A 19,618-nucleotide genomic window follows, 5' to 3' on the forward strand; every position below is an offset into this window, starting at 1 on the left:
TTTTTTCCAAATTGGGTTTCCACATAAAATCCTAGTGTCAAACTATGATGAATGTCTTATGAATGTTTTACATGTGATGGTGTTTTTTTATTAGACAATGGAAGTTAAGTTAAGTTTATGACAATTTTATAGTACAAACTGAACAACATCAAGTTAAGCAAGATCAACTAAACATTGATGTGTTTAATATTTAATAGTTCAAGTGGTACATATAGACCTTGAGTAACTGATTCAACCAACCACCCCGCTCCCCCCCCGCTAGTTATTCTAAACATTCTAACAATATACATGTATACATACAAGGTAAAGTGATGATTGCACTTTTAAATACAATATTAATAATCATTCTTAAATTCAACTAAATTCCTTCAAATTTTGTTTTTTTTTTTTTTATAGTTAGATATGTATAAAGACATGATACAAATATTTACACCTCTTAATTTTCATGTGTTTCTCTAAATTGTTCATATGGTAGGAAAAAAAAAAAAAAAAAAAAAATCTCTCAATTGTTTGTAGCCAAAATATTGCTCCTCTACCTAGGATAGATAAATTAATATTAATGTTTTTATTTGTTGATAGCTAGATTCAACATTTAGCAATGAGAAAAAGTAAAGTTGTCAAATCAACTCTTTCCTCTTCCAATTATTGGTGGTACCAAGCTCAAGTTTTTTGTAGTGTGGTGTCTAAAACAACTTTTTAACTTCCATGATATAAATTATCTATCCTTATGAGTAGATAATTTTATAAATAATTTTAAAATAAAGATATCGTTGAGGATCTAATAATCATCATAATGATCCCTTCAATTTTAAAAAAACAAGATCAAGTGGACTTTATAACATGCTTATTGATTACAAGTCATGACTTTTTGTTACTTAGTCATAAATTCATGACTACTTTTATTTGACTAGATTTTCTTTTTGGATGCATATGTAGTTGTAAGGATGGTAGATATATTTCAACATCTCATGATATAATTAGATTTGCTGATAAGATGAGCACATATGTGAATGATTGTTTTGTTTTAATTATTTACAACATCAGATTTAGAATGATTCCAAAGTCGCCATTCTCAACAATTCATATCTTGATGTAATATCTTCTTAAATTCCTACCAAACAAAGTCAAAGATTATTCTCTTCATTACTTTTAAAATCAATATAGCATTTAAAATATTTTTTATTTTCTTAACACAATAATTCAAAGATTGTCCTTCAAATACAATTTATTCAACTTCTTAATAGCCCAATTTAAATTTGATAAATTAAAGTTCAATATAATATGCTTAAATTTTATATTTAATTACACAAGGAGGAGTCGGTAGGGGTGTCCGAATGACTTAAAGCTCACACCTCATAAGGGTCCTCACTAGTCAAGATAAGGCGAGGCCACCCATAAACCCTTTGGATGGTAGACCAAGCCTGAATAAGCATACAACCGGATGAACCAAAGCATAGAGAAGTGACCTTAGGACCAACATAGAACAAGGGGGAATCGGTACGGACAATCCCACGACATGGAGCTTACACCTTAGACAGATTTGATTGCTCAAGACATGGTGAACCCTCCGCATTAACCCTTTGGAATGTAGACTAGACTCAAACAAGGCTACAACCTGGCAATTGAGATAAGGAGAAATGATTTGAGGAGCTAAATGGAATAGTAGGAGCCCAATGCTTGTAGCTCACACCTTAAAAGGGTGCTCACAAGATAATCCTTGAAAAATAAACTAATCAAAGCTATAAGGTAGACCCTAACAAGCCTCCAACCAAACAATACGAAGTAAAGAGAAATGATCTTAGACTTGCATGAAACAAACCCAAAATCTTTAATCAAATATGCCACCAAGATATTTAGGGGAGACTACCTAGTAATCGCCCATGTTCCAATGACCGCTACGTCTACCATTATAGATCCCCCCCAATTATCACTCATAAAAGGCCCCCAAAATATGATAGCACATGTACTAATAATTGATCACACATGTACTAATAATTGATCATTTTTTAGCTTTCTTGGTTGTTGATTGGTCCATTCGTGCAAAAAGTACTATTTTTTTTGTGAACAACTATTGGGGGGTGAACATAACAGGGTTCGAGCAAACGTTTTAAAATGACATTTTTAGATGACCTTGCCCTCTACAAGTTCTATAGAGAGCTCGTAAATGCAGAAAAGCCGAAAGGTTAGCTTTAAGCTCTTCACTCCCCTATAGAAGTTCACAGAAAAAATCGATAAAGAATTGTAAGTACCCGAAATCAGCCTAGGTGGCTACTAAGTAGTCTCCCCTAATTTAAACTTATTTTATTGAAGCCATGATACTGCCATAAATGTAGTCAAAACCTATTATCTTGAAGCAATGATATCACCATAAATGTAGTGAAAACAGCCATGATATCACCATTAATGCATGTGGACTAAAGCCTTTGAAAAACTGAACTTTGCCATCAAATATACGCCCCATAAGAACGACTAATCTGAATCCAACCGCAGAGGTCAAACAAAAACCTGACAAGACAAATCCTCATACAAATCAAATCCACCATTTCAATCTACGTGTGAACGATCCGCCACCAAAAGTTGAAAAAAACAGTACCATTTTCCACACGATCCAATTCTCGCCAACCACCTCAGCAAGAAAAAAATCAGCCCGCAGCCGCGCCAACTGGAAGAACTCGGCCATAAATTCCCGCATTCCCATCTCCACGTTGGAAACATGTGATGATGACGATCGCCCATCAAGAACGCACTTTTGTCATATGCAGACTAAAAAAATCGGTGGGAAGTGGGGGGAAAACGATATAAACGAGGAGAAGAGGAGGAACGTAGAGTTGGAAGCATTTGGGGATTTTTTGCAGAAGAGAATGGCGAGCAACAGAGGAGGACACAGAGCGTCAAAATCGTTCCATGCGACTCGAACCTCGGTGGCGGTGCTGCCAATGGCACCGCCCTTCAGTCCCGCCATGGATTCCAACAGAATTCACGACTATTCTCCCAAAGTGCGCTTCTGCAGAAGGGTTAATTCGGCCTCTGTGCTCGGGCAGAAAGGTCCCGGGTTCGAATCCCGGGAGCCCACTTCGCCTAAAGTGAGCTGTATTGGCCAGATTAAAATGAAGCCCCAGTGGGTCAAAGAAGCCAAAGCAGACAAAGCATCCAAATCAGATAAAGCAGCGAAGAATACGTATAAAACTAAAAGTAGCAGTAGCAATAGATTTTCCAGGGTGAAGAATTTCATGTTTGGTAAGCGCCATGGGAAGGAGAATCGTGATAATAAAACAGGGGCTGAAGAAGTAGCAGATTATAAAACAGGGCTTGAGAAGGAGGGGCTCCGCAGTGAAGATTTTCCGTCGCTGGGGAAAGTTAAGCGGTATTCGTCGGCTCGATATGACTATAAATTTGGGGATTTGTTTGTAGAGGAAGAGCCGGGGAGTGGTAAAAGTGATGGGAAAGGAGTTTCTGCCATTAATGTCTGGTAATGGCGCTCTGTTAAAAAAAAAATCAGAGTTTTCAGCGGGCAATGACCTTCGCCATGTGACCGGGGGCTTGGAGAATTTATGTGGGTTTTTCTCTGTTCTTCCCCAGGTTGCCATTTTGCCTCAAACAGGGCAGATTTGTTCGTAGATTTCGCTCGGTTTTGCATATTTTTTCAGGCAGTCGGTTTAATTTCTGGTTGTCATGAACTTGCAGAGTTGTGCATTAACGGGATTGCTTTTGTTTCGGGCGGACTTGTTGTTTCAGGCGTTCCCTGTGATGGAAACTTTGCTGTGGAAGAAATGTTTGTTTAGTTTTCCATTGCTGTGTTGTATATAATAAATTAGGATTTCTTTGAAGCCTGTAACGATACAAATAACATCGCTTCCATTGGTTGAAGATGCGTCGTTCTTTCTTCCTCTGCTTTTACTGGTTGAATTCAAAACTAGTGGTTTTTATTTTTGTTAACTCGGTAGCTTTAAGCAATTTTTATACGTATTGCTTGTTGACTGTGTTTTTAATTTTTATTTAATTTGAATATAATTTTTTATTAAATAAAAAATAATAATTTGCAATCGAGAAAAATGGATAAAAATTGATTATATAGATGTAGGCATGATTTAATAGAATTGGAATATGTAATAATAATATTATTGTAATATTATTCTATTCACTAGTACCAATGATTCAATTAATTGTCACTAATCATATCACTTAATTTTTTATTTTGAAAATAGTTATTGTTTTTGTAAAGTTTCAATCTCTATTTTTATTTATTTTTCAATAAACACACTATTTATTTGAAACTTCATTGGTTGAAATCAATTTGTGTTATAAGACCCCCTTTTTTGGGGCTTCCATCTTCCACTTTCTTTGGCATTTCTTTTGGCCAAAATATCTGTTAAACGTATTTTCGGTGCTAATCATAATATTTTGTGATCTAATTTTATATAAACAATAACTGAATGCTTTAATAATTTTATTATAAAAGACATGAGCCTAATGAAAGTAAGTTCACATTCTTGTTTTGAATATAACAAAATTAAAAACTAGCAATTGCAAGCTTTTGTGCTTGTTAGGTGTTTACTTTAAGTAAAATAAATTTTAATTTTGTAATAAATCAAATAAATAATATTTATTTAATTAATTTATTATATACTAATAAATTATCATCTAAAAAATATTCCCATAAAAATCTATTATGAAAAGCTAATAAGGAAATAATATGAAACAAAAACTAAAACTAAAAACTAAACTAAGGGTAGCCTCGGTGCTTCACCTCTCTTAGCATCACCTAGATCTAATGATTGCTAAATGTTCTATTTATTATCGTTAGAGATGGATTCTTATAAATCACTACTCGTTAAACATAAGTCAATGAGTTTGACTCAAAAACTACATTGTTAAACCCTAATAACAATATCACAATTTAACTTGTAGTAGAAAAATATCTCCTACTTATTAATTTGAAGTTTATTAGCTTAAATATATGAAGAAAATCATTTATAAAATTTATAAACTAAACTAATTTAAAATCTACCAAATTAAATATATGAAAAAACTAATCATTTAAAAATAATCTCTGTAAAAAAAACTATTGTGAAAAATTAATATAAGAAATATTAAAAATAGCAACTCCCACAAATATCATATTGGCTAAACTAAAAATAAAAAAAACTATACTAATTTAAAAATAAATTAAAACAAATTAAAACCTAAAACTTCAATCATACAAATATTCTAATCGATAATTCTATTCGCTAAACTCAAAATCAATATTTAAATTGAAAAACTAAACTAATATAAAAATTAATTAAAAACTAAAACTTTAGAGAATAATTATTAAAACTAAAAACAAAACTAATTTAAAGTTTATTAATAGGTTTAAATATATGAATAAAATAATTATTTAAAAAAAAATTAATATGAGAAATATAAAAAATATAGTAAAAAAATAGGAACTCCTCCCACAAATATTCTATTCGCTAAATTAATTAAAATAATTTAAAAACTAAAACTTCAATCAATTTTAAAATTCAAAATTAAATAAACAGAAGGAAAAGCATGAGTTAAAAGTGGAGATAATAACTAATAAATTTTTTAAATAAATAGAAAAAATAAAGGTTAACGAGTTAAAAATTGAGATGAATAAATAAATAAGAAAAAAAAAATTAATTGTATAGATAATAGCTAATTAAATTAAATAAATAGGAAAAAAATAAGAGTTAAAGTTGGAGTGAGATAAAACTGGTTGGAAAATAATTAATAGCAAGGGATGACAATTTTCTGGTCAAAGACTGCCAATTTTCTAGCCAAAAAAGTAATTTTACAGGTGCAAAGTTCCCACATATAGCTTATTGGCTAAACTATCCATTGAATTAGAAATTAAAATAGGATACTTTTATATCTTTGAAGATTTTCATTCATATTATAGTTATTACTACTAATTAGATATAACAAATAATTAGACCATATATATTTTATAATATAAGTATAAAAATTTGGTATTACAAATCATACAAAGATTTTTTTATTTTTATATATTAATTATTCTTCTTTTTTTTATTGGTAAACGACCGAGGCCTTGATTATATTAATTAAAAATAAATAACATACATCAGAGTATCTCCATTCAAATGGGCATTGGTAGGAAAGAATGGAGAAGAAAACCTCTAGTCTAGCCCGGGACCATAGTCCTTTATTATTACAACATAAAAGGGGCATACCCCAGTTGAATTAATACAAATTTTTTATTGTTACAATATCGTGGATCATAGTCCAATGAATGCAAGTGATCTGTTGACTTTTGTACCAAACTGAAACTTGTTGCCAGAGGAACCCACCAGCCATTGTTTTATGCTCCCATCCATTGCTAAAAGCTAAAAACACCACTACCTTACTATCTTGACAAACAGAATGGTGAGTGATAGTCTTGAATTAACTTCCTGATCAACAATGGAAAAACAGATAACCTAGGATGAACAAAGACTGCACCTATTCTACTATACTTTTAGTTACTTCATCCTGCCATAATTTAATCAATACCATTCACCTTGTTAAGTATTAAATAACTTACCATTCTCTAATTAATGAATCCATAAAGAACGTCATCAAATCATTAATAGGTAATATCTTCCACTATAGAAAATTAACTACCCTTGTTTGACTAGTCCAACACTTTAAAACTCTTATTGAAACCAATATTTTCTTTAAAACCCATCTAGTATATAGAGATGTTCCTTAATTGTCCTCTTAATATACTGAAATTCCTCTGCTATCCAAACACGAAGGATAAATCACAACTTTACTCTGTTGCAGAATATATTGATCTCTTCCTACAAAGCTACCATGCAAACATAAAATGAACCTCAAGCTAGAGACTGAGATAAAAGGTCGAGAAGACCAAACAGAGCATGTTGAGATACAAATTAATCCGGATGAGAAAAACATAAGCTGTAAACATAAATTGATTACCCAAATTACTATCTCTTGATATTTTAAGATTTGATTAACTAAGTTCAAGAAGATAAACCATCATCCATAGAAACGAAGAAGGAAAATGTCAAGTCAACCATTCGGTTCAGATTTCATGTCAAACCTCTTTCTAGTGTAGAACATAACCTAACTGTAATTACTAGTGCTTTAATATGATCTTAGAAACCAATAATAAAATTGCTCGATTAAGGAATAGGATGCTATTTCTAAATTTATCAATGCTACTCCACTCAATCAAAGATAACTAATCTTCGATACTATGCTCAGAAAGAAACATAAGTCGAATGATGATCATGATAAACATTTCTAAAAAGAGCAATAAAACCATGAGTCAAAGTAGCCAAGCTGAAAGTATAACCACTATCCACTATTATAAACATATATTTAATGAGTGTAGTTATACATATGTGGACAAGCATCTTTATAAAAAACAGGAACTAATCTAACCTCCCTTTGTATTCATTACAGAATAAAAACTACAGAACCTTTAAAACTGAGACAAAATCCCTATTAAGGGCTAGCATATAGTAAGCTTAAACTTATAGTACTTATGAACAATTGTTACTAAAGCTTTTGGAATTATAGAACTAAAGATTAGAGCAAGGACAAACCAAACTCTTGACCCAAGAGGGAAACAAAAACCACGACCCATCCTACATCTCAGAATAGGGCAAACAACATTACTTGAAGAAATTGGAGATGTTTGACAATAAAACTAGCTCACTTTACTTCTTCCAAAAGACCATAATGGCTTCTGCAATTTCATTAGGGGTCTCTGACTAATAGTGGGGAGGGAATTCGACGGAGAACCTTTCCCTACTAGACTTCTTAATATTGGGTGTGCAGAAGTCCAATGTGTCTAGGTTACCAAATCCAACCCCAGGATGGATATAAGCATTAAACCGGCTGAGGTAATTGCTGAGCCATTCATATCCATTATCCACCTTAATCTTTCTCCATCTAAGGAGGAATTGAAAACAAGATTCCATTTTTGGCCATACCTTATTGAAGGCAACCATATCGCTGATTACCAATGCAGGCCGCCTAGGAACAATTGCCACGTCTAAGCTCCCCAGAGGGTGATCCATGTAAATCTCAAGTAGGGGCACTCTAAATTTCTCATCCAAACTCATGATAGCTTCAACTAGTCCTTGACACTAGGTGGAATAAAAAATATTCAAATAGAGTCTCACCATGTCCCATTTGTTTATCTCGACTCTAGCCATACACCCAATAAAAATACCTATGATGTCACTGTTTGCCCTCCATGTGAAGTCATAATTGAAGAAGCCCTCACTTATAGCCCTACTAACCATGATACGAGTCATCATGTCGACTGGCCTGAGCACCTGATTCCACCTTTCTAGCTTTATGTTGCCACAAAAGCCCATTGTGCAGACCTCTGAAGAATGAAAAATGTAGATAAACGTGTCCATGTTTATAATATTCCATGCAGAGTGAAAAAGGCAGAGTGAATCACCCACAAAGGGTAGCATATAAACTTTGTGAAGACTCTACCCACTTGTCTTAGTTACTTGACGTCACCTAGAATTTGTCATAATGAAGAGAGATCCCAGATTAGGGACAAGAAAACATGATTAAAAGGAGTGATTAAAAAGGCTTGGCTTTATATCGAGAAATGGAATGGGCCTAATTAAAGAGCTTACCATAATAACTAGAACTTTAAAATAGATAACGAATAAAGGAGTCCCACAATTATGTTAAATGAAGATGTATACCCATTGGCCTAGCTGCTATACATCAAGGGGACTTATAATATAAAAATATTATAAGTTGCTCTTTCCCCTATATGACTACTAACCTTAGATAGGAACTACACAGACTCACTATCTTATATTAAATCTACGAAATATTTAAATGGTCCACCCCATGTTTAAGGGAAACTTGAACCTTAGACTATGACTAGAGACATTCATAACTCATCTCTATATACCAAGGAGCTATTACCATCCACTCCTTTATTTGCCAAAAGGTTTGCCTTTTGGTTACCTTCCCGAAAGATGTGACAGATCCAAATTTTTGCAAACTAATCCAACAGCCCAAGGACTTCTTCTAACTTAGAATTAAGGACCCAGTAGGGAGTTGCTCTCTTCCTTATCACATTTAAGACAATATGAGAATCACCTTCAATAATTATTTTTTATAATCATAACTTTTGGCATAGCTGCAAACCTTCTTCTAGAGCTTTGAGCTTTGCTAGATTATTGGAAGTAGGATTAATATACTTGGCTTTCTTATCAATCCATTTACATGTATCATTGTTAATGATGCAACCAATACCTATTGTCCCTGGGTTGCCTCTTGCTGCCCCATCAAAGTTAAGCTTTTCCCAGCCCTTCGGAGGGGGTGTCCATTTACACCTTTTCCTTGCCTCCTTGCTCTTCTTAAAATAGACAAGTGGAGGATTAATCAAGTTTAGCCATTTCTTTTTAATATAACCATCCCAATTAGAAAATGAACCTTCTTCTTTCTTGGAATTCCTGAGATGAGAATTAACTGTTTTGACTATGCTAGCTTCTATTTTTTTGACTAACTCTTTTGACTTCATCTCTTTTTCAGAAAAAATTCTTCTATTTTGTTCTTTGCGAATTTCCCACACAAGGATGGAAGGGAAAATATTTCATAGTTTACTATAGATGCCATTGCACAGGTTGGAGTGCCAACCTTTGAGAAGATCAATTAATGATTTAGGCAACAGGGGCAACTAACCTAACATATGTCTGAGCTAATCCCAACAAAATTGGGAGTAAGGGTAGCTGTATAGGATATGATCAGTATCCTCACTATTTTTCTTGCATAACACACATCTTGGCAGACCTTTGAAACCTAATTTCTGGAATCTGTCTACTGTCAGAATCCTATTTTGAAATGCCAACCATAAGAAGAAACCTGCCTTCGGCAGGCAAGCAGGATCCCAACAGAGTTTAAGGGGAATCTCCACTACATCCCATCTTTGTAAATGCGACAAAGCTTTGTATCCATTTTTCACACTATACTTACCATCATTCGATGTCGCCCAAATGAGCTTGTTATTCCTCTCTAGATACTTAACTTTCCAATCTTATATGATCATTTCGTATGCCTTTATTGTAGTTGTATCCTCTTCAATGTCCTTCAAAGGTTTCTATATCCATCTAGAGATTCCCTCTGTCGAGATCTTTGATTTATAGTCACTAACCTTATTACCCCAAAGATTGACTAATTTTCCTTTTAGGTCCCCTAGGATTTTACTACTATATGTCGAGGGATGCCCATCCCAAGAATCTTCCCAAAATAGAGCCTCACATCTCAAGTTAGATATTTGTTGATGAGATGGTGACACTTAACCATAAAGTTCCCGCTCTTCGACCCTTTAGGAAGGGTTTTCATTCTGAAAATTGATAAAGGGTCATCTGCATTAAGGTACTTATTATACATAATCTTGGCCCATTTATGCTCTCTTTCCACAAAAAGGTACCATACCTAGTGTAAATTCTTAATTCCTAATCCTCCAAAATCCTTGGGTTTGCATATATTTTTCCATTTTATAAGAGCTAGTTTTTTGGATTCCTCACTGTCATTCCAAAGAAATTTTTTGAGCTTTGCATCAAACTTATGATGAAGATGCTTGTTCAATGGGAGGCACGATAGTGGGTAAGTCAGGAGGCATGATAGTGGGTAAGTCAAGATAGCCGATAAAACTGAGCTAATCTTGATGCTCTTTCCAACTTTTGAGAGCCACTTATCTTTCCAGCTACCAATCCTAGCTTCCAATTTCTCCAGAGTACTATTCCATACCTTATTGGACTTCCTACCTTTCTCTAACTCGATGCCGAGGTACCTGCATGGAAATGAACCTTTTTTTATATCCCATAATCTGATAGATCTGTTTTTCCAACTTTGGTTCCATATTAATAAAATAAATCTCAAATTTCAAATCATTCACTTTTTGACTAGATGCATCCATGTATTGCTTTATAATGGATCTTAAAACTAGCGCCTCTTTGACTGTTCTTTTGCCTGGTAGAATAGTATCATCTGCATATTGTTGGTGAGTAATGTTAGGAATACCTTTAATCTCCTAGTTATTGTAAGCCCTAGCAAGGGATCTCCCAAAGGCTTCAGCCATAATAATATAAAGAGATAGAGATAGAGGATCTCCTTGTCTAATGTCTCTAAAAGTTTTGAAAAATCCCTTGGGAGTCCCATTGATAAGAACTAAAATTTTTGATGAGGAAATGCTCTTAAAAATGAGATTGATCCACTGGCGAGAGAAACCAAAAGCTTCTAATGTTTTGCAAAGGAATTGCGCAACCATATCATAAGCTTTTTGGATTTCTAGCTTCATGAACATGCTTGACTCTTTGCTCTTATAGGCTGAATGAATAGTTTCTTGGATAATGAGAATGTCATCCAGAATGGATCTACCAGGTACGAAGCTTGTTTGTTCCTTAGATATAATCTTTGGAAGGATAAATGTTAATCTGTTAGCTAAAATCTTGGATAAGATTTTATAGATAGTATTACATAATGTGATGGGTCTATAGTCACTTGGGCCCTCAAGCTCCACCTTTTTAGGGATCAGAGTAGGAAAGGAGTAATTGATTTCACAATGACCCATCGTTTCTTGAAGCTTCAATGGCTTTCCACAAAGCAAGGCTAATAATGTCCCAAAATTTTTGGTAAAAAAAGACTTGAAATCCATCTGAGCCTGGTGATTTATCAGGGTTCATATTGAATACCACCAATCTAACTTCTTCCAAAGTGATAAGTTTATTCAGTGCTTTATTATCTTAAGCTGAGAATATTTTGGGGATCACTTTTAGCAAATTGGTTTGAGCTTCTCTGTTTGACCCCTCAAAATTATTTAATAGTTTTTGGAAATGATCCACAAAAATCTTCAAAATTTCTTTTCGATTTTCAGTTGGAATACCCAAATGGTTTTTAATTCTAGATATTTTACTCTTAGCTCTGTTATAAAGGGTAGAATTGCAAAAGAATTTCGTATTTCGATCTCCCTCATCTAGCCACCTTTCTCATGAATTTTACCTCTAGAATATTTCTTCTTTGGATAATATATCCTCTTGTTCAGCGAGTAATTTTGTTTATAAAAAATAGCTATCATTATTCATACCTTTCTTAATTAATTCTAGATTTAATTTCTTTTATCTTTCTTCGATATCCAATTTTTCTTTAAAAATATTGTTGAAATGTTTTTGTTCCATCTAAGAATATTTTCCTTGAGCATTTTAATTTTTGATACAAAGATAAACATCCTAGATCCTTCAAAATTACCTTGAAACTGCCATTCTTTGATATTTTCTAGAAAACTAGGATTTGAAAACCACATTTTTTCACATTTACATGGGTTCCTTAAAGGGTTTATATAGCTTAGAAAATTTAATCCTAACAGGGAAGTGGTCAGAACCAACAATCGGCAAAATAGATGATTGAATATTCAAGTTATTTTTGTCCAAATCTCTTTTAATGAAAAACCTATCTAATTTTTCAACTATATAAGCAAAATCCTTCCTTTTATTGTTCCAAGTAAAATTCCCATTATTAAGTGGGATATCAATTAGGTTATGAAAATCACACCATTTTAAAAATTCTTTAGAAGCTTGAGAGATCTGTTGAGTTCCCCCTACTTTTTCATTTAGGTTTAGAATCGTATTGAAGTTTCCACCTCTTAAGATCAGACTATTCTTATGATCATTCATAAATATGTTGATTTCTTCCCAAGTGAATTTTTTTCTCTTAATTATTTGTGGGACCATAAACATTTACAAGAATAAACTTGAGATTGGATTTTAGGCTTTTGATTGTCCCGCTAATCCAATTGTTGTTAACATTTAAGATGTCTAAGGTTACTTTCCTTGGATTCCAAATGAATCCTAAACCACCAGATGCACCTAAAGCTTCTTGCAAAGTGATACTCCAGTCAGCTAACTTTTTACCTAATTTAATTCCTTCTATCTTATTTAGTTTCATTTCCTGTAATAAAATAATTTCAGATTCAAATTGTTTTAGGTTTTATTTTAGTAATATTTTTCTGCTAGGGGCGTTTAAACCCCTAGTGTTCCACATTGTAATCTTCATGTCTCCTTGGGAAGGCACTTCCCCTTCCCATTGTTAAATACTTGATCAATCTTTTGTTGTTCTCTGTCTTGACCATCTCCTTCTCTGAGCTCTTTGAGAGATTTTCTTCCTCTTTTAGCTTTTTCTTTCCCACACTTTGGAGAATTTTATCCTTCTTGATTCATCTAGATACCTATTTGTTATATGTTTTTTTGCGCATCTAGAACAACATGCAATTTTCTCTCACCTTTCCCTTCATTGTCTTCACTTTCCAATTCTTGTAAAATTTGCTTCAATATATCTGGCTTATTATTTGAGATATTATCTTCTAAACATGGTAATTTCTTGGTGTCATTTCCTTTATGGGCCTCACTTTGCTCAGTGCATAGTATATTTGTCCTTATCTATGAAGCTTTCCTAACTTTGTCATCACTTTCTATATTTGTCAGATCCCTTCTTAAGTCTTCATATGTGTAATTTTCTCCTCCTAATTTTAGGATCCTCTAAATAAGATTCTCTTTCTAAACAGCTATACTCCTGTCTATATTTTCAAAGCTAAAAATTTGTATTAATTCTTTGGTTAAAGAATCTAGATTGTCTTCTTCAGTCTTTGTTAGACTTCTCCTTTCCAGATCTTCATCCCAAATCAGATCCCTATGCAAAAAATCATGGAACTCTTGCGTCAACTGTCTCTCTGCTCTATTTAGATCATTACTTTTATCCTTTTAATTGTTGACCAATGGAGAATGAGGGCCAATTTTTGATGCTGGTGTCTACCAAAATTTAGATAACCTAATGACTACCTCTTTGTGGGGAGTGCCCCTTGTTTCCCTGGTATCTTTTGACTGATGCTATGGAGATCTGAAATCCTCTTCTAGAATATTGTCCTCCTCTTTTCGTCTCATCTCCCTTTCAAATAAAAGAGAGTTTTCTAATTCTTCTATGTTGATATCCTTGCTACTAATTGGCTTCTTAGTATGTTGCTTTCCTATGTTCTCTGTCAGCTTAAATTCTACAGTCTGAATACTTGATTTCCTAGAATCCATGATTTCCATGTTATTGGGTGTTACATTTGTCTGTGTGTTGATATTTTCATGGACATTGCTAGTATTATCCATTTCCAAATCTTTAGGATTCTTCTTTCCACTTGACGGCTACAATTTTGGATCCATATGCATTTTTTACCCAACTCCTATGTTTGATATATTATTACTACTTTTTTTGTTGACTGATGCACTGTATTTCTCCTTTACCTTCATTTGAGTATCTCTTGTCTTATTTTCCTGAATGGTTTCTGAAGCTTTCTCTTGGGCCAGCTTTGTGTCTGAAGTGATATTGTCTCTAGCCCCTGATGGATACACCTTCTTGCTCTTATCTTTTCTAGATACCCCCTCCACTTGGATTAGTTATATTTGGGACAATGAATCCTCTTGAGCATGTATGGGAGACTTTATAAAGGATATCATTTGGAGTTCCTTCAGTTTCCTACGTTTCATCATAAGGAATATACTATTGAGGTCCAAAGTAGGTTGGAGATATTTAAATATGATTTTCCTATTATCATCTAATCTTATAATTTCTAATATATTTTCTTCATAATTATGAAACTCAAGATTATAGATGGCTCTGTTAGTAATCACTTTCTTATACATACGATCAAAATTGTTAATCTTTAAGTTTAGGGGGTAGAGATTGTATGATAAACCATGATGGGATCATACAATCAAGCATCCCTTCTTGACTCCAAAAGCCATTCTAGAAATTTAATAGTATACCTTTGAAAAAATAGTCAGAGAAAAAGAGAAAGTCTTTTTTCACAAATTCATCATTGCAGTGTATATAAAGTAATCTATCTAAATAGTGAGAAATACTTACCCGATCCTCGCAAAAATTTGGTAGCCAGATGGAGAGGTTAAGTAACTCACACTTGGGGCTATTACAAAAGGAAAATACGCCAAACCTCTGGCAATCTAACCATCTATCTTCACTATCCTGATCACTAATGATGATGGTGTTATCCTTGTAGAGTGGAGGAGCTAAGGCTGGTGAAGATCTAGAGGACAAATATGCACCAGGGGAATTTTTTCCCAAGATTCTTCAGTGAGGGGGAACATATGACCTACCTAGGACACCTGGAGACTGGGTACTATGAAAATCTAACCTACTGAAATGGGTCTTAAATTGAGGAGGTGTACCTAGAGGTGCATCTGCTAAAAACCCTTTCTACTTGTAAAACAACTCATTCTGATTAATTTGGGCATATTTAGTGAGGTTGAAAATCTTAATTTGATTATCTAATCTTATCGTAGAGAAAATAGTGGGGTGAGATCTAAGACACCCTGCCGACAATGAATGATGGAGAGGGTGAGCAAACTTAAACTGATCATTCTGGTTCAAACTAATTTCCTCCTTATTGGAATATTCTTGACCGAATTTTTTGTGGTTTCAGTGTAGAGACCTCAAAGAATTCTTTGGCTCCTATTGGATATGCTTTGCCATGGATTGTGATTGTTCTCTTGCCTTCTCCTTTCCATTTTCCTATTACGGAGCCTTGGATCATTGTGATAGGGATTGTAGACTTAGTGGTTCCTGATCTTTAACCTTCTAAAATGAAGAACATATTTGAGGTATTGAATGCATAGTGAAAGCCTTCATGGGTATTTTGATGCCGTGAATGTTGTGCAGAATCTAGAAGATACCATTCATCTCTAGGGTTTCTATCATTCTGCGGTTGGGATCTGATAAATTTCGCGGGAGGTCTATCTTTGATTACTCTTGAAACCTTCTTTTTTTGAGTTTTAAAAAAAAATTTACCATGTGCATAAAGTAGAGCTATATTGATCAATATAATTTGGTATTATTTTTTCTTATTTAATTATTCTTTTATATTATAAATTATATTATTTTTATTAATTTATAATTATAAATAATTATTAAATTTAAACGACACGTACTAGCCACTATGTCGATCAAAGGTTGATAATTTTCTGGCCAAAAAAGTAATTTTACAATAGCAAAGTTCCCACGTATAGCCTATTGGCTAAATTAGAAATTAAAATAGAATATTTAATATCTTTAAATATTTTCATTCATATTTTAATTATTACTACTAATTAGATACAACAAATAATTATACCATATAGATTTTATAATTTCAAGTATAAAAAATTGATATTAAAAATTATACGTAGATTTTTTTATTTTTAATATCTTAATTATTCTTTTATTTTTATTAATTTACAATTATAAATAATTACTAAATTTAAATGACTAGTACTAGCCACTATGTAACACTTGTTTATTATTATAAATTAATAGTCTATTAATAAATATGTTTGTGCTATTTTAAATAGGTAATCTTATGTTTTATAAAGTTAAATTTATATTTTTCATTTTGTTAAATTTAAATTTTATTTTGATTGAAAACAATTTTTTTATTAGGACATTTCTTCTATATTGCATTTGGATTTTTGAGGTATACATTGTACATGAATTGTTGGCTCATAAAATCTGTACATAATCTAAATTGAGAAACAAAAGCTATACTTATATTTGTTCAATTATAAAATAGAATATACTAGCAGTCACAAGCTTTTGTGCTTGCCACGATGAGCCGATAGGTGTTTAATTTAAGTAAAATAAAACTTAATTTTGTAATAAATCAAATAAATAATATTTATTTATTTAATTTATTATATACTAATAAATTATCATCTAAAAAACATTCTCATAAAAATCTATTATGAAAAACTAATAAGAAAATAATACGAAAAAAAAACCTATATAAAGTGGAGCAAAAAATATAAACTAGAATAATTATAAAAATTAAAACCTAAACTAAGGGAAGTCTTAGTGCTTCACCTCTGTGAGCATCACCTAGATCAAATGACTACTAAGTGTTCTATTTATTATCATGAGAGATAGATTCTTGTAAATCAATACTCATTAAACATGAGTCAATGAGTTTGACTCAAAAACTACATAGTTAAACCCTCATAACAATATCACAATTTAACTTGCTATGGAAAAATATCTCCTACCTATTAATTTAAAGTCTATTACCTTAAATATATGAGTAAAATCATTTTTAAAAAATTAAAAACTAAACTGATTTAAAATCTACCAACTTAAATATATGAAAAGAAAATCATTTAAAAACAATCTCTTAAAAAAAACTATTATGAAAAATTAATATGAGAAATATTTAAAATATATATTAAAAAATACCAACTCCCACAAGTATCATATTGACTAAACTAAAGATCAATATTTAAATGAAAAACTATATTTATCTAAAAAATAAATTTAAACAATTTAAAAGCTAAAACTTCAATCATACAAATATCTTAATCATATTCCTATTTGCTATATTTAAAGTGAAAAACTAAAATAATTTTAAAAATAAATTAAAAGACTAAAATTTTAAAAAATAATTATAAAAATTAAAAACTTAACTAATTTAACGTTTATTGGCTTAAATATATGAATAAAATATTTATTTTAAAAAAATCCAAAAAATAATATGAGAAATACAAAAAAATATATTAAAAAAATAAGAACTCCTCCCACAAATATCCTATTGGCTAAACTAAAAATTAATATTTAAAGTAAAAAAAAACTAATTTAAATAATTTAAAACTAAAACTTAATCAATTTTAAAAATCAAAATTAAATAAAAAGAAAGAAAAATATGAGATAACAACTAATTAATTTTCTAAACATGTAGAAAAAAAGAGAGTTAAATGTATAGATAAATTAATTTATAAATTAAATACAAGAGTTAAAAATGAAGATAAATAAATAAATAAGAAAAAAAAAAAAATAGTGTAGATAATAGCTAATTAAATTAAATAAATGGGGAAAAAATACAAGAGTTAAAGTTGGAGTGAGATAAAAATGGTCAAAAAATAATTAATGGCAAGGGTTGACAATTTTTTGGTCAAAGGCTGACAATTTTCCAGCCAAAAAGGTAATTTTATGGTAACAAAGTTCCCATATTTAGCCTATCTGTGAAATGAATATTTCAATTAAAAATTTCTATCAAAAAATAACATATATAAGATATCTAAATTTTAATTAAAATCAATAAATGATTGCACATAAATAATTTTTATTTATGGATGTGAGAAAACATGTAGAAGTTGAGGACATGTTCTAGTTTAGTAATGAGATATAAAGATATAATTTTAGAAAAATACTTACTAAAACACATAGAAAAACTAATTCTATTACTATTAACCACAAGTATTGCCACTATATGAATGTGGATATAAATTTATTGTGGGACTTGTTGTAGTGGACCATTATTAGGGCATTTTAATAAATCTTATATTACTATTTCTATTTCAATATTAACAAGTGACACATAGTGGCTTAGTACTTGCCTTTAATAGTATTAGTTTTAATTCTATGTGTAAATTTAGATGTAATTATATTATATATATTTATTATATAAGTGGAATAATATTTTTTTTATTTCACAATATCATTGATTAATTAAAATTGTATGGAATAGCACTCAATTAAGAATTGCAATAAAAAATTAGACTAAACATTTAAAATAAAATAGAATAAATTATTTCAATCTATTTATTTATAATTTAAGAAAAACATTTATAATGGTTAAAAGTATGAAAGATCAAATTATTCATTATATTATTATAATGTATAAATTTCTATCTTAAAATTCATATACAATAATTAAAGTTTTAAAATAGAATTTTAATGTACATAGATAACAAATGTGCTAAAACATGTGCTAATATTAGGGGTAAGGGAACAAATTCAAACATTTTCTTAAAAATTATATCTCATGAACTCACAAATTCACATATAAGACTCTACTTCATTCATCCAATCAAAAGTTAGAAAACTATTATATATAAATTACATAGTTAAAAAATTGGCATGTATATTTCACAAACATAATATTTATAAAGAATATCAAATGAAATAAATTTCAATGAGTAGAATAGTAACTCATTTAATAACTAGTTAACGTGAGTAATCCAAAAAGTGGCACAATAGTACTTAGCCTATCAACAAGTACCACTGCATAACACTGGTTTATGAATGTGGATATAAACTTATTGTGGGATGTGTTGTAGTGCACCATTATTAGGGCATCTTAATAGAGCATCTGAGACACTTTGAAATGACACTTGGTACCAATAGGATCAATCAAAACATAACACATCTTTCTTTAGATAGGTAGAATATTTTGTTTCCATAGTTGTCATAAAAAATTTCACTATTAGGACAAAAATTAATAGGAAGTGAATAAAAATAAAAATTTAAAAAGTATGGGTTCCTAGAATATTTAAGGATTCCCATAACACATGAACTGAAAATGCAACACACTATTTGTTGTATATTATATCATGTTTATGAAATTGAAAAGTCTTACATTAGTGTTCAATGGGCTTCTAGTAAAAATGTTTAAAGCCTCTTTAGCAAGATAGAGTTTTCACATAAGGACTATCAAAAAATACACATCTTGACAACTTATTTCCATTGTTGTTAAACCAAGGTAGAAACTATGTTGATTTTTCGGACTAAATACTTTAAAATTAAGAGT

The 19,618-nt window shown here is 31.3% G+C and overlaps 1 protein-coding gene across 1 annotated transcript; it reads left to right on the forward strand.

The window, feature by feature from the left end:
- Positions 1-2,112: 2,112 nt before the first annotated feature.
- Positions 2,113-3,867, forward strand: LOC149533152 (uncharacterized). Its single transcript, XM_089805817.1, has 3 exons — positions 2,113-2,182; positions 2,491-3,579; positions 3,685-3,867. Exons 1-2 carry the CDS (start codon positions 2,113-2,115, stop codon positions 3,471-3,473), a joined length of 1,053 nt encoding a protein of 350 aa, XP_089661943.1. The 3' UTR covers positions 3,474-3,579; positions 3,685-3,867.
- Positions 3,868-19,618: the final 15,751 nt, after the last annotated feature.

This window comes from Cupressus sempervirens, chromosome 10, assembly GCF_028749045.1.
Source record: "Cupressus sempervirens isolate cs-2001-9-10 chromosome 10, ASM2874904v1, whole genome shotgun sequence".
Classification (NCBI taxonomy): Eukaryota; Viridiplantae; Streptophyta; class Pinopsida; order Cupressales; family Cupressaceae; genus Cupressus; species Cupressus sempervirens.

Coding starts and splice junctions, on each gene's coding strand:
- LOC149533152 (XM_089805817.1), top strand. CDS start 2,113: ATGACATTTTTAGATGACCTTGCCCTCTACAAGTTCTATAGAGAGCTC. Junction 2,183..2,490: donor AAATGCAGAAAAGCCGAAAG/GTTAGCTTTAAG, acceptor ATCCAACCGCAG/AGGTCAAACAAAAACCTGAC.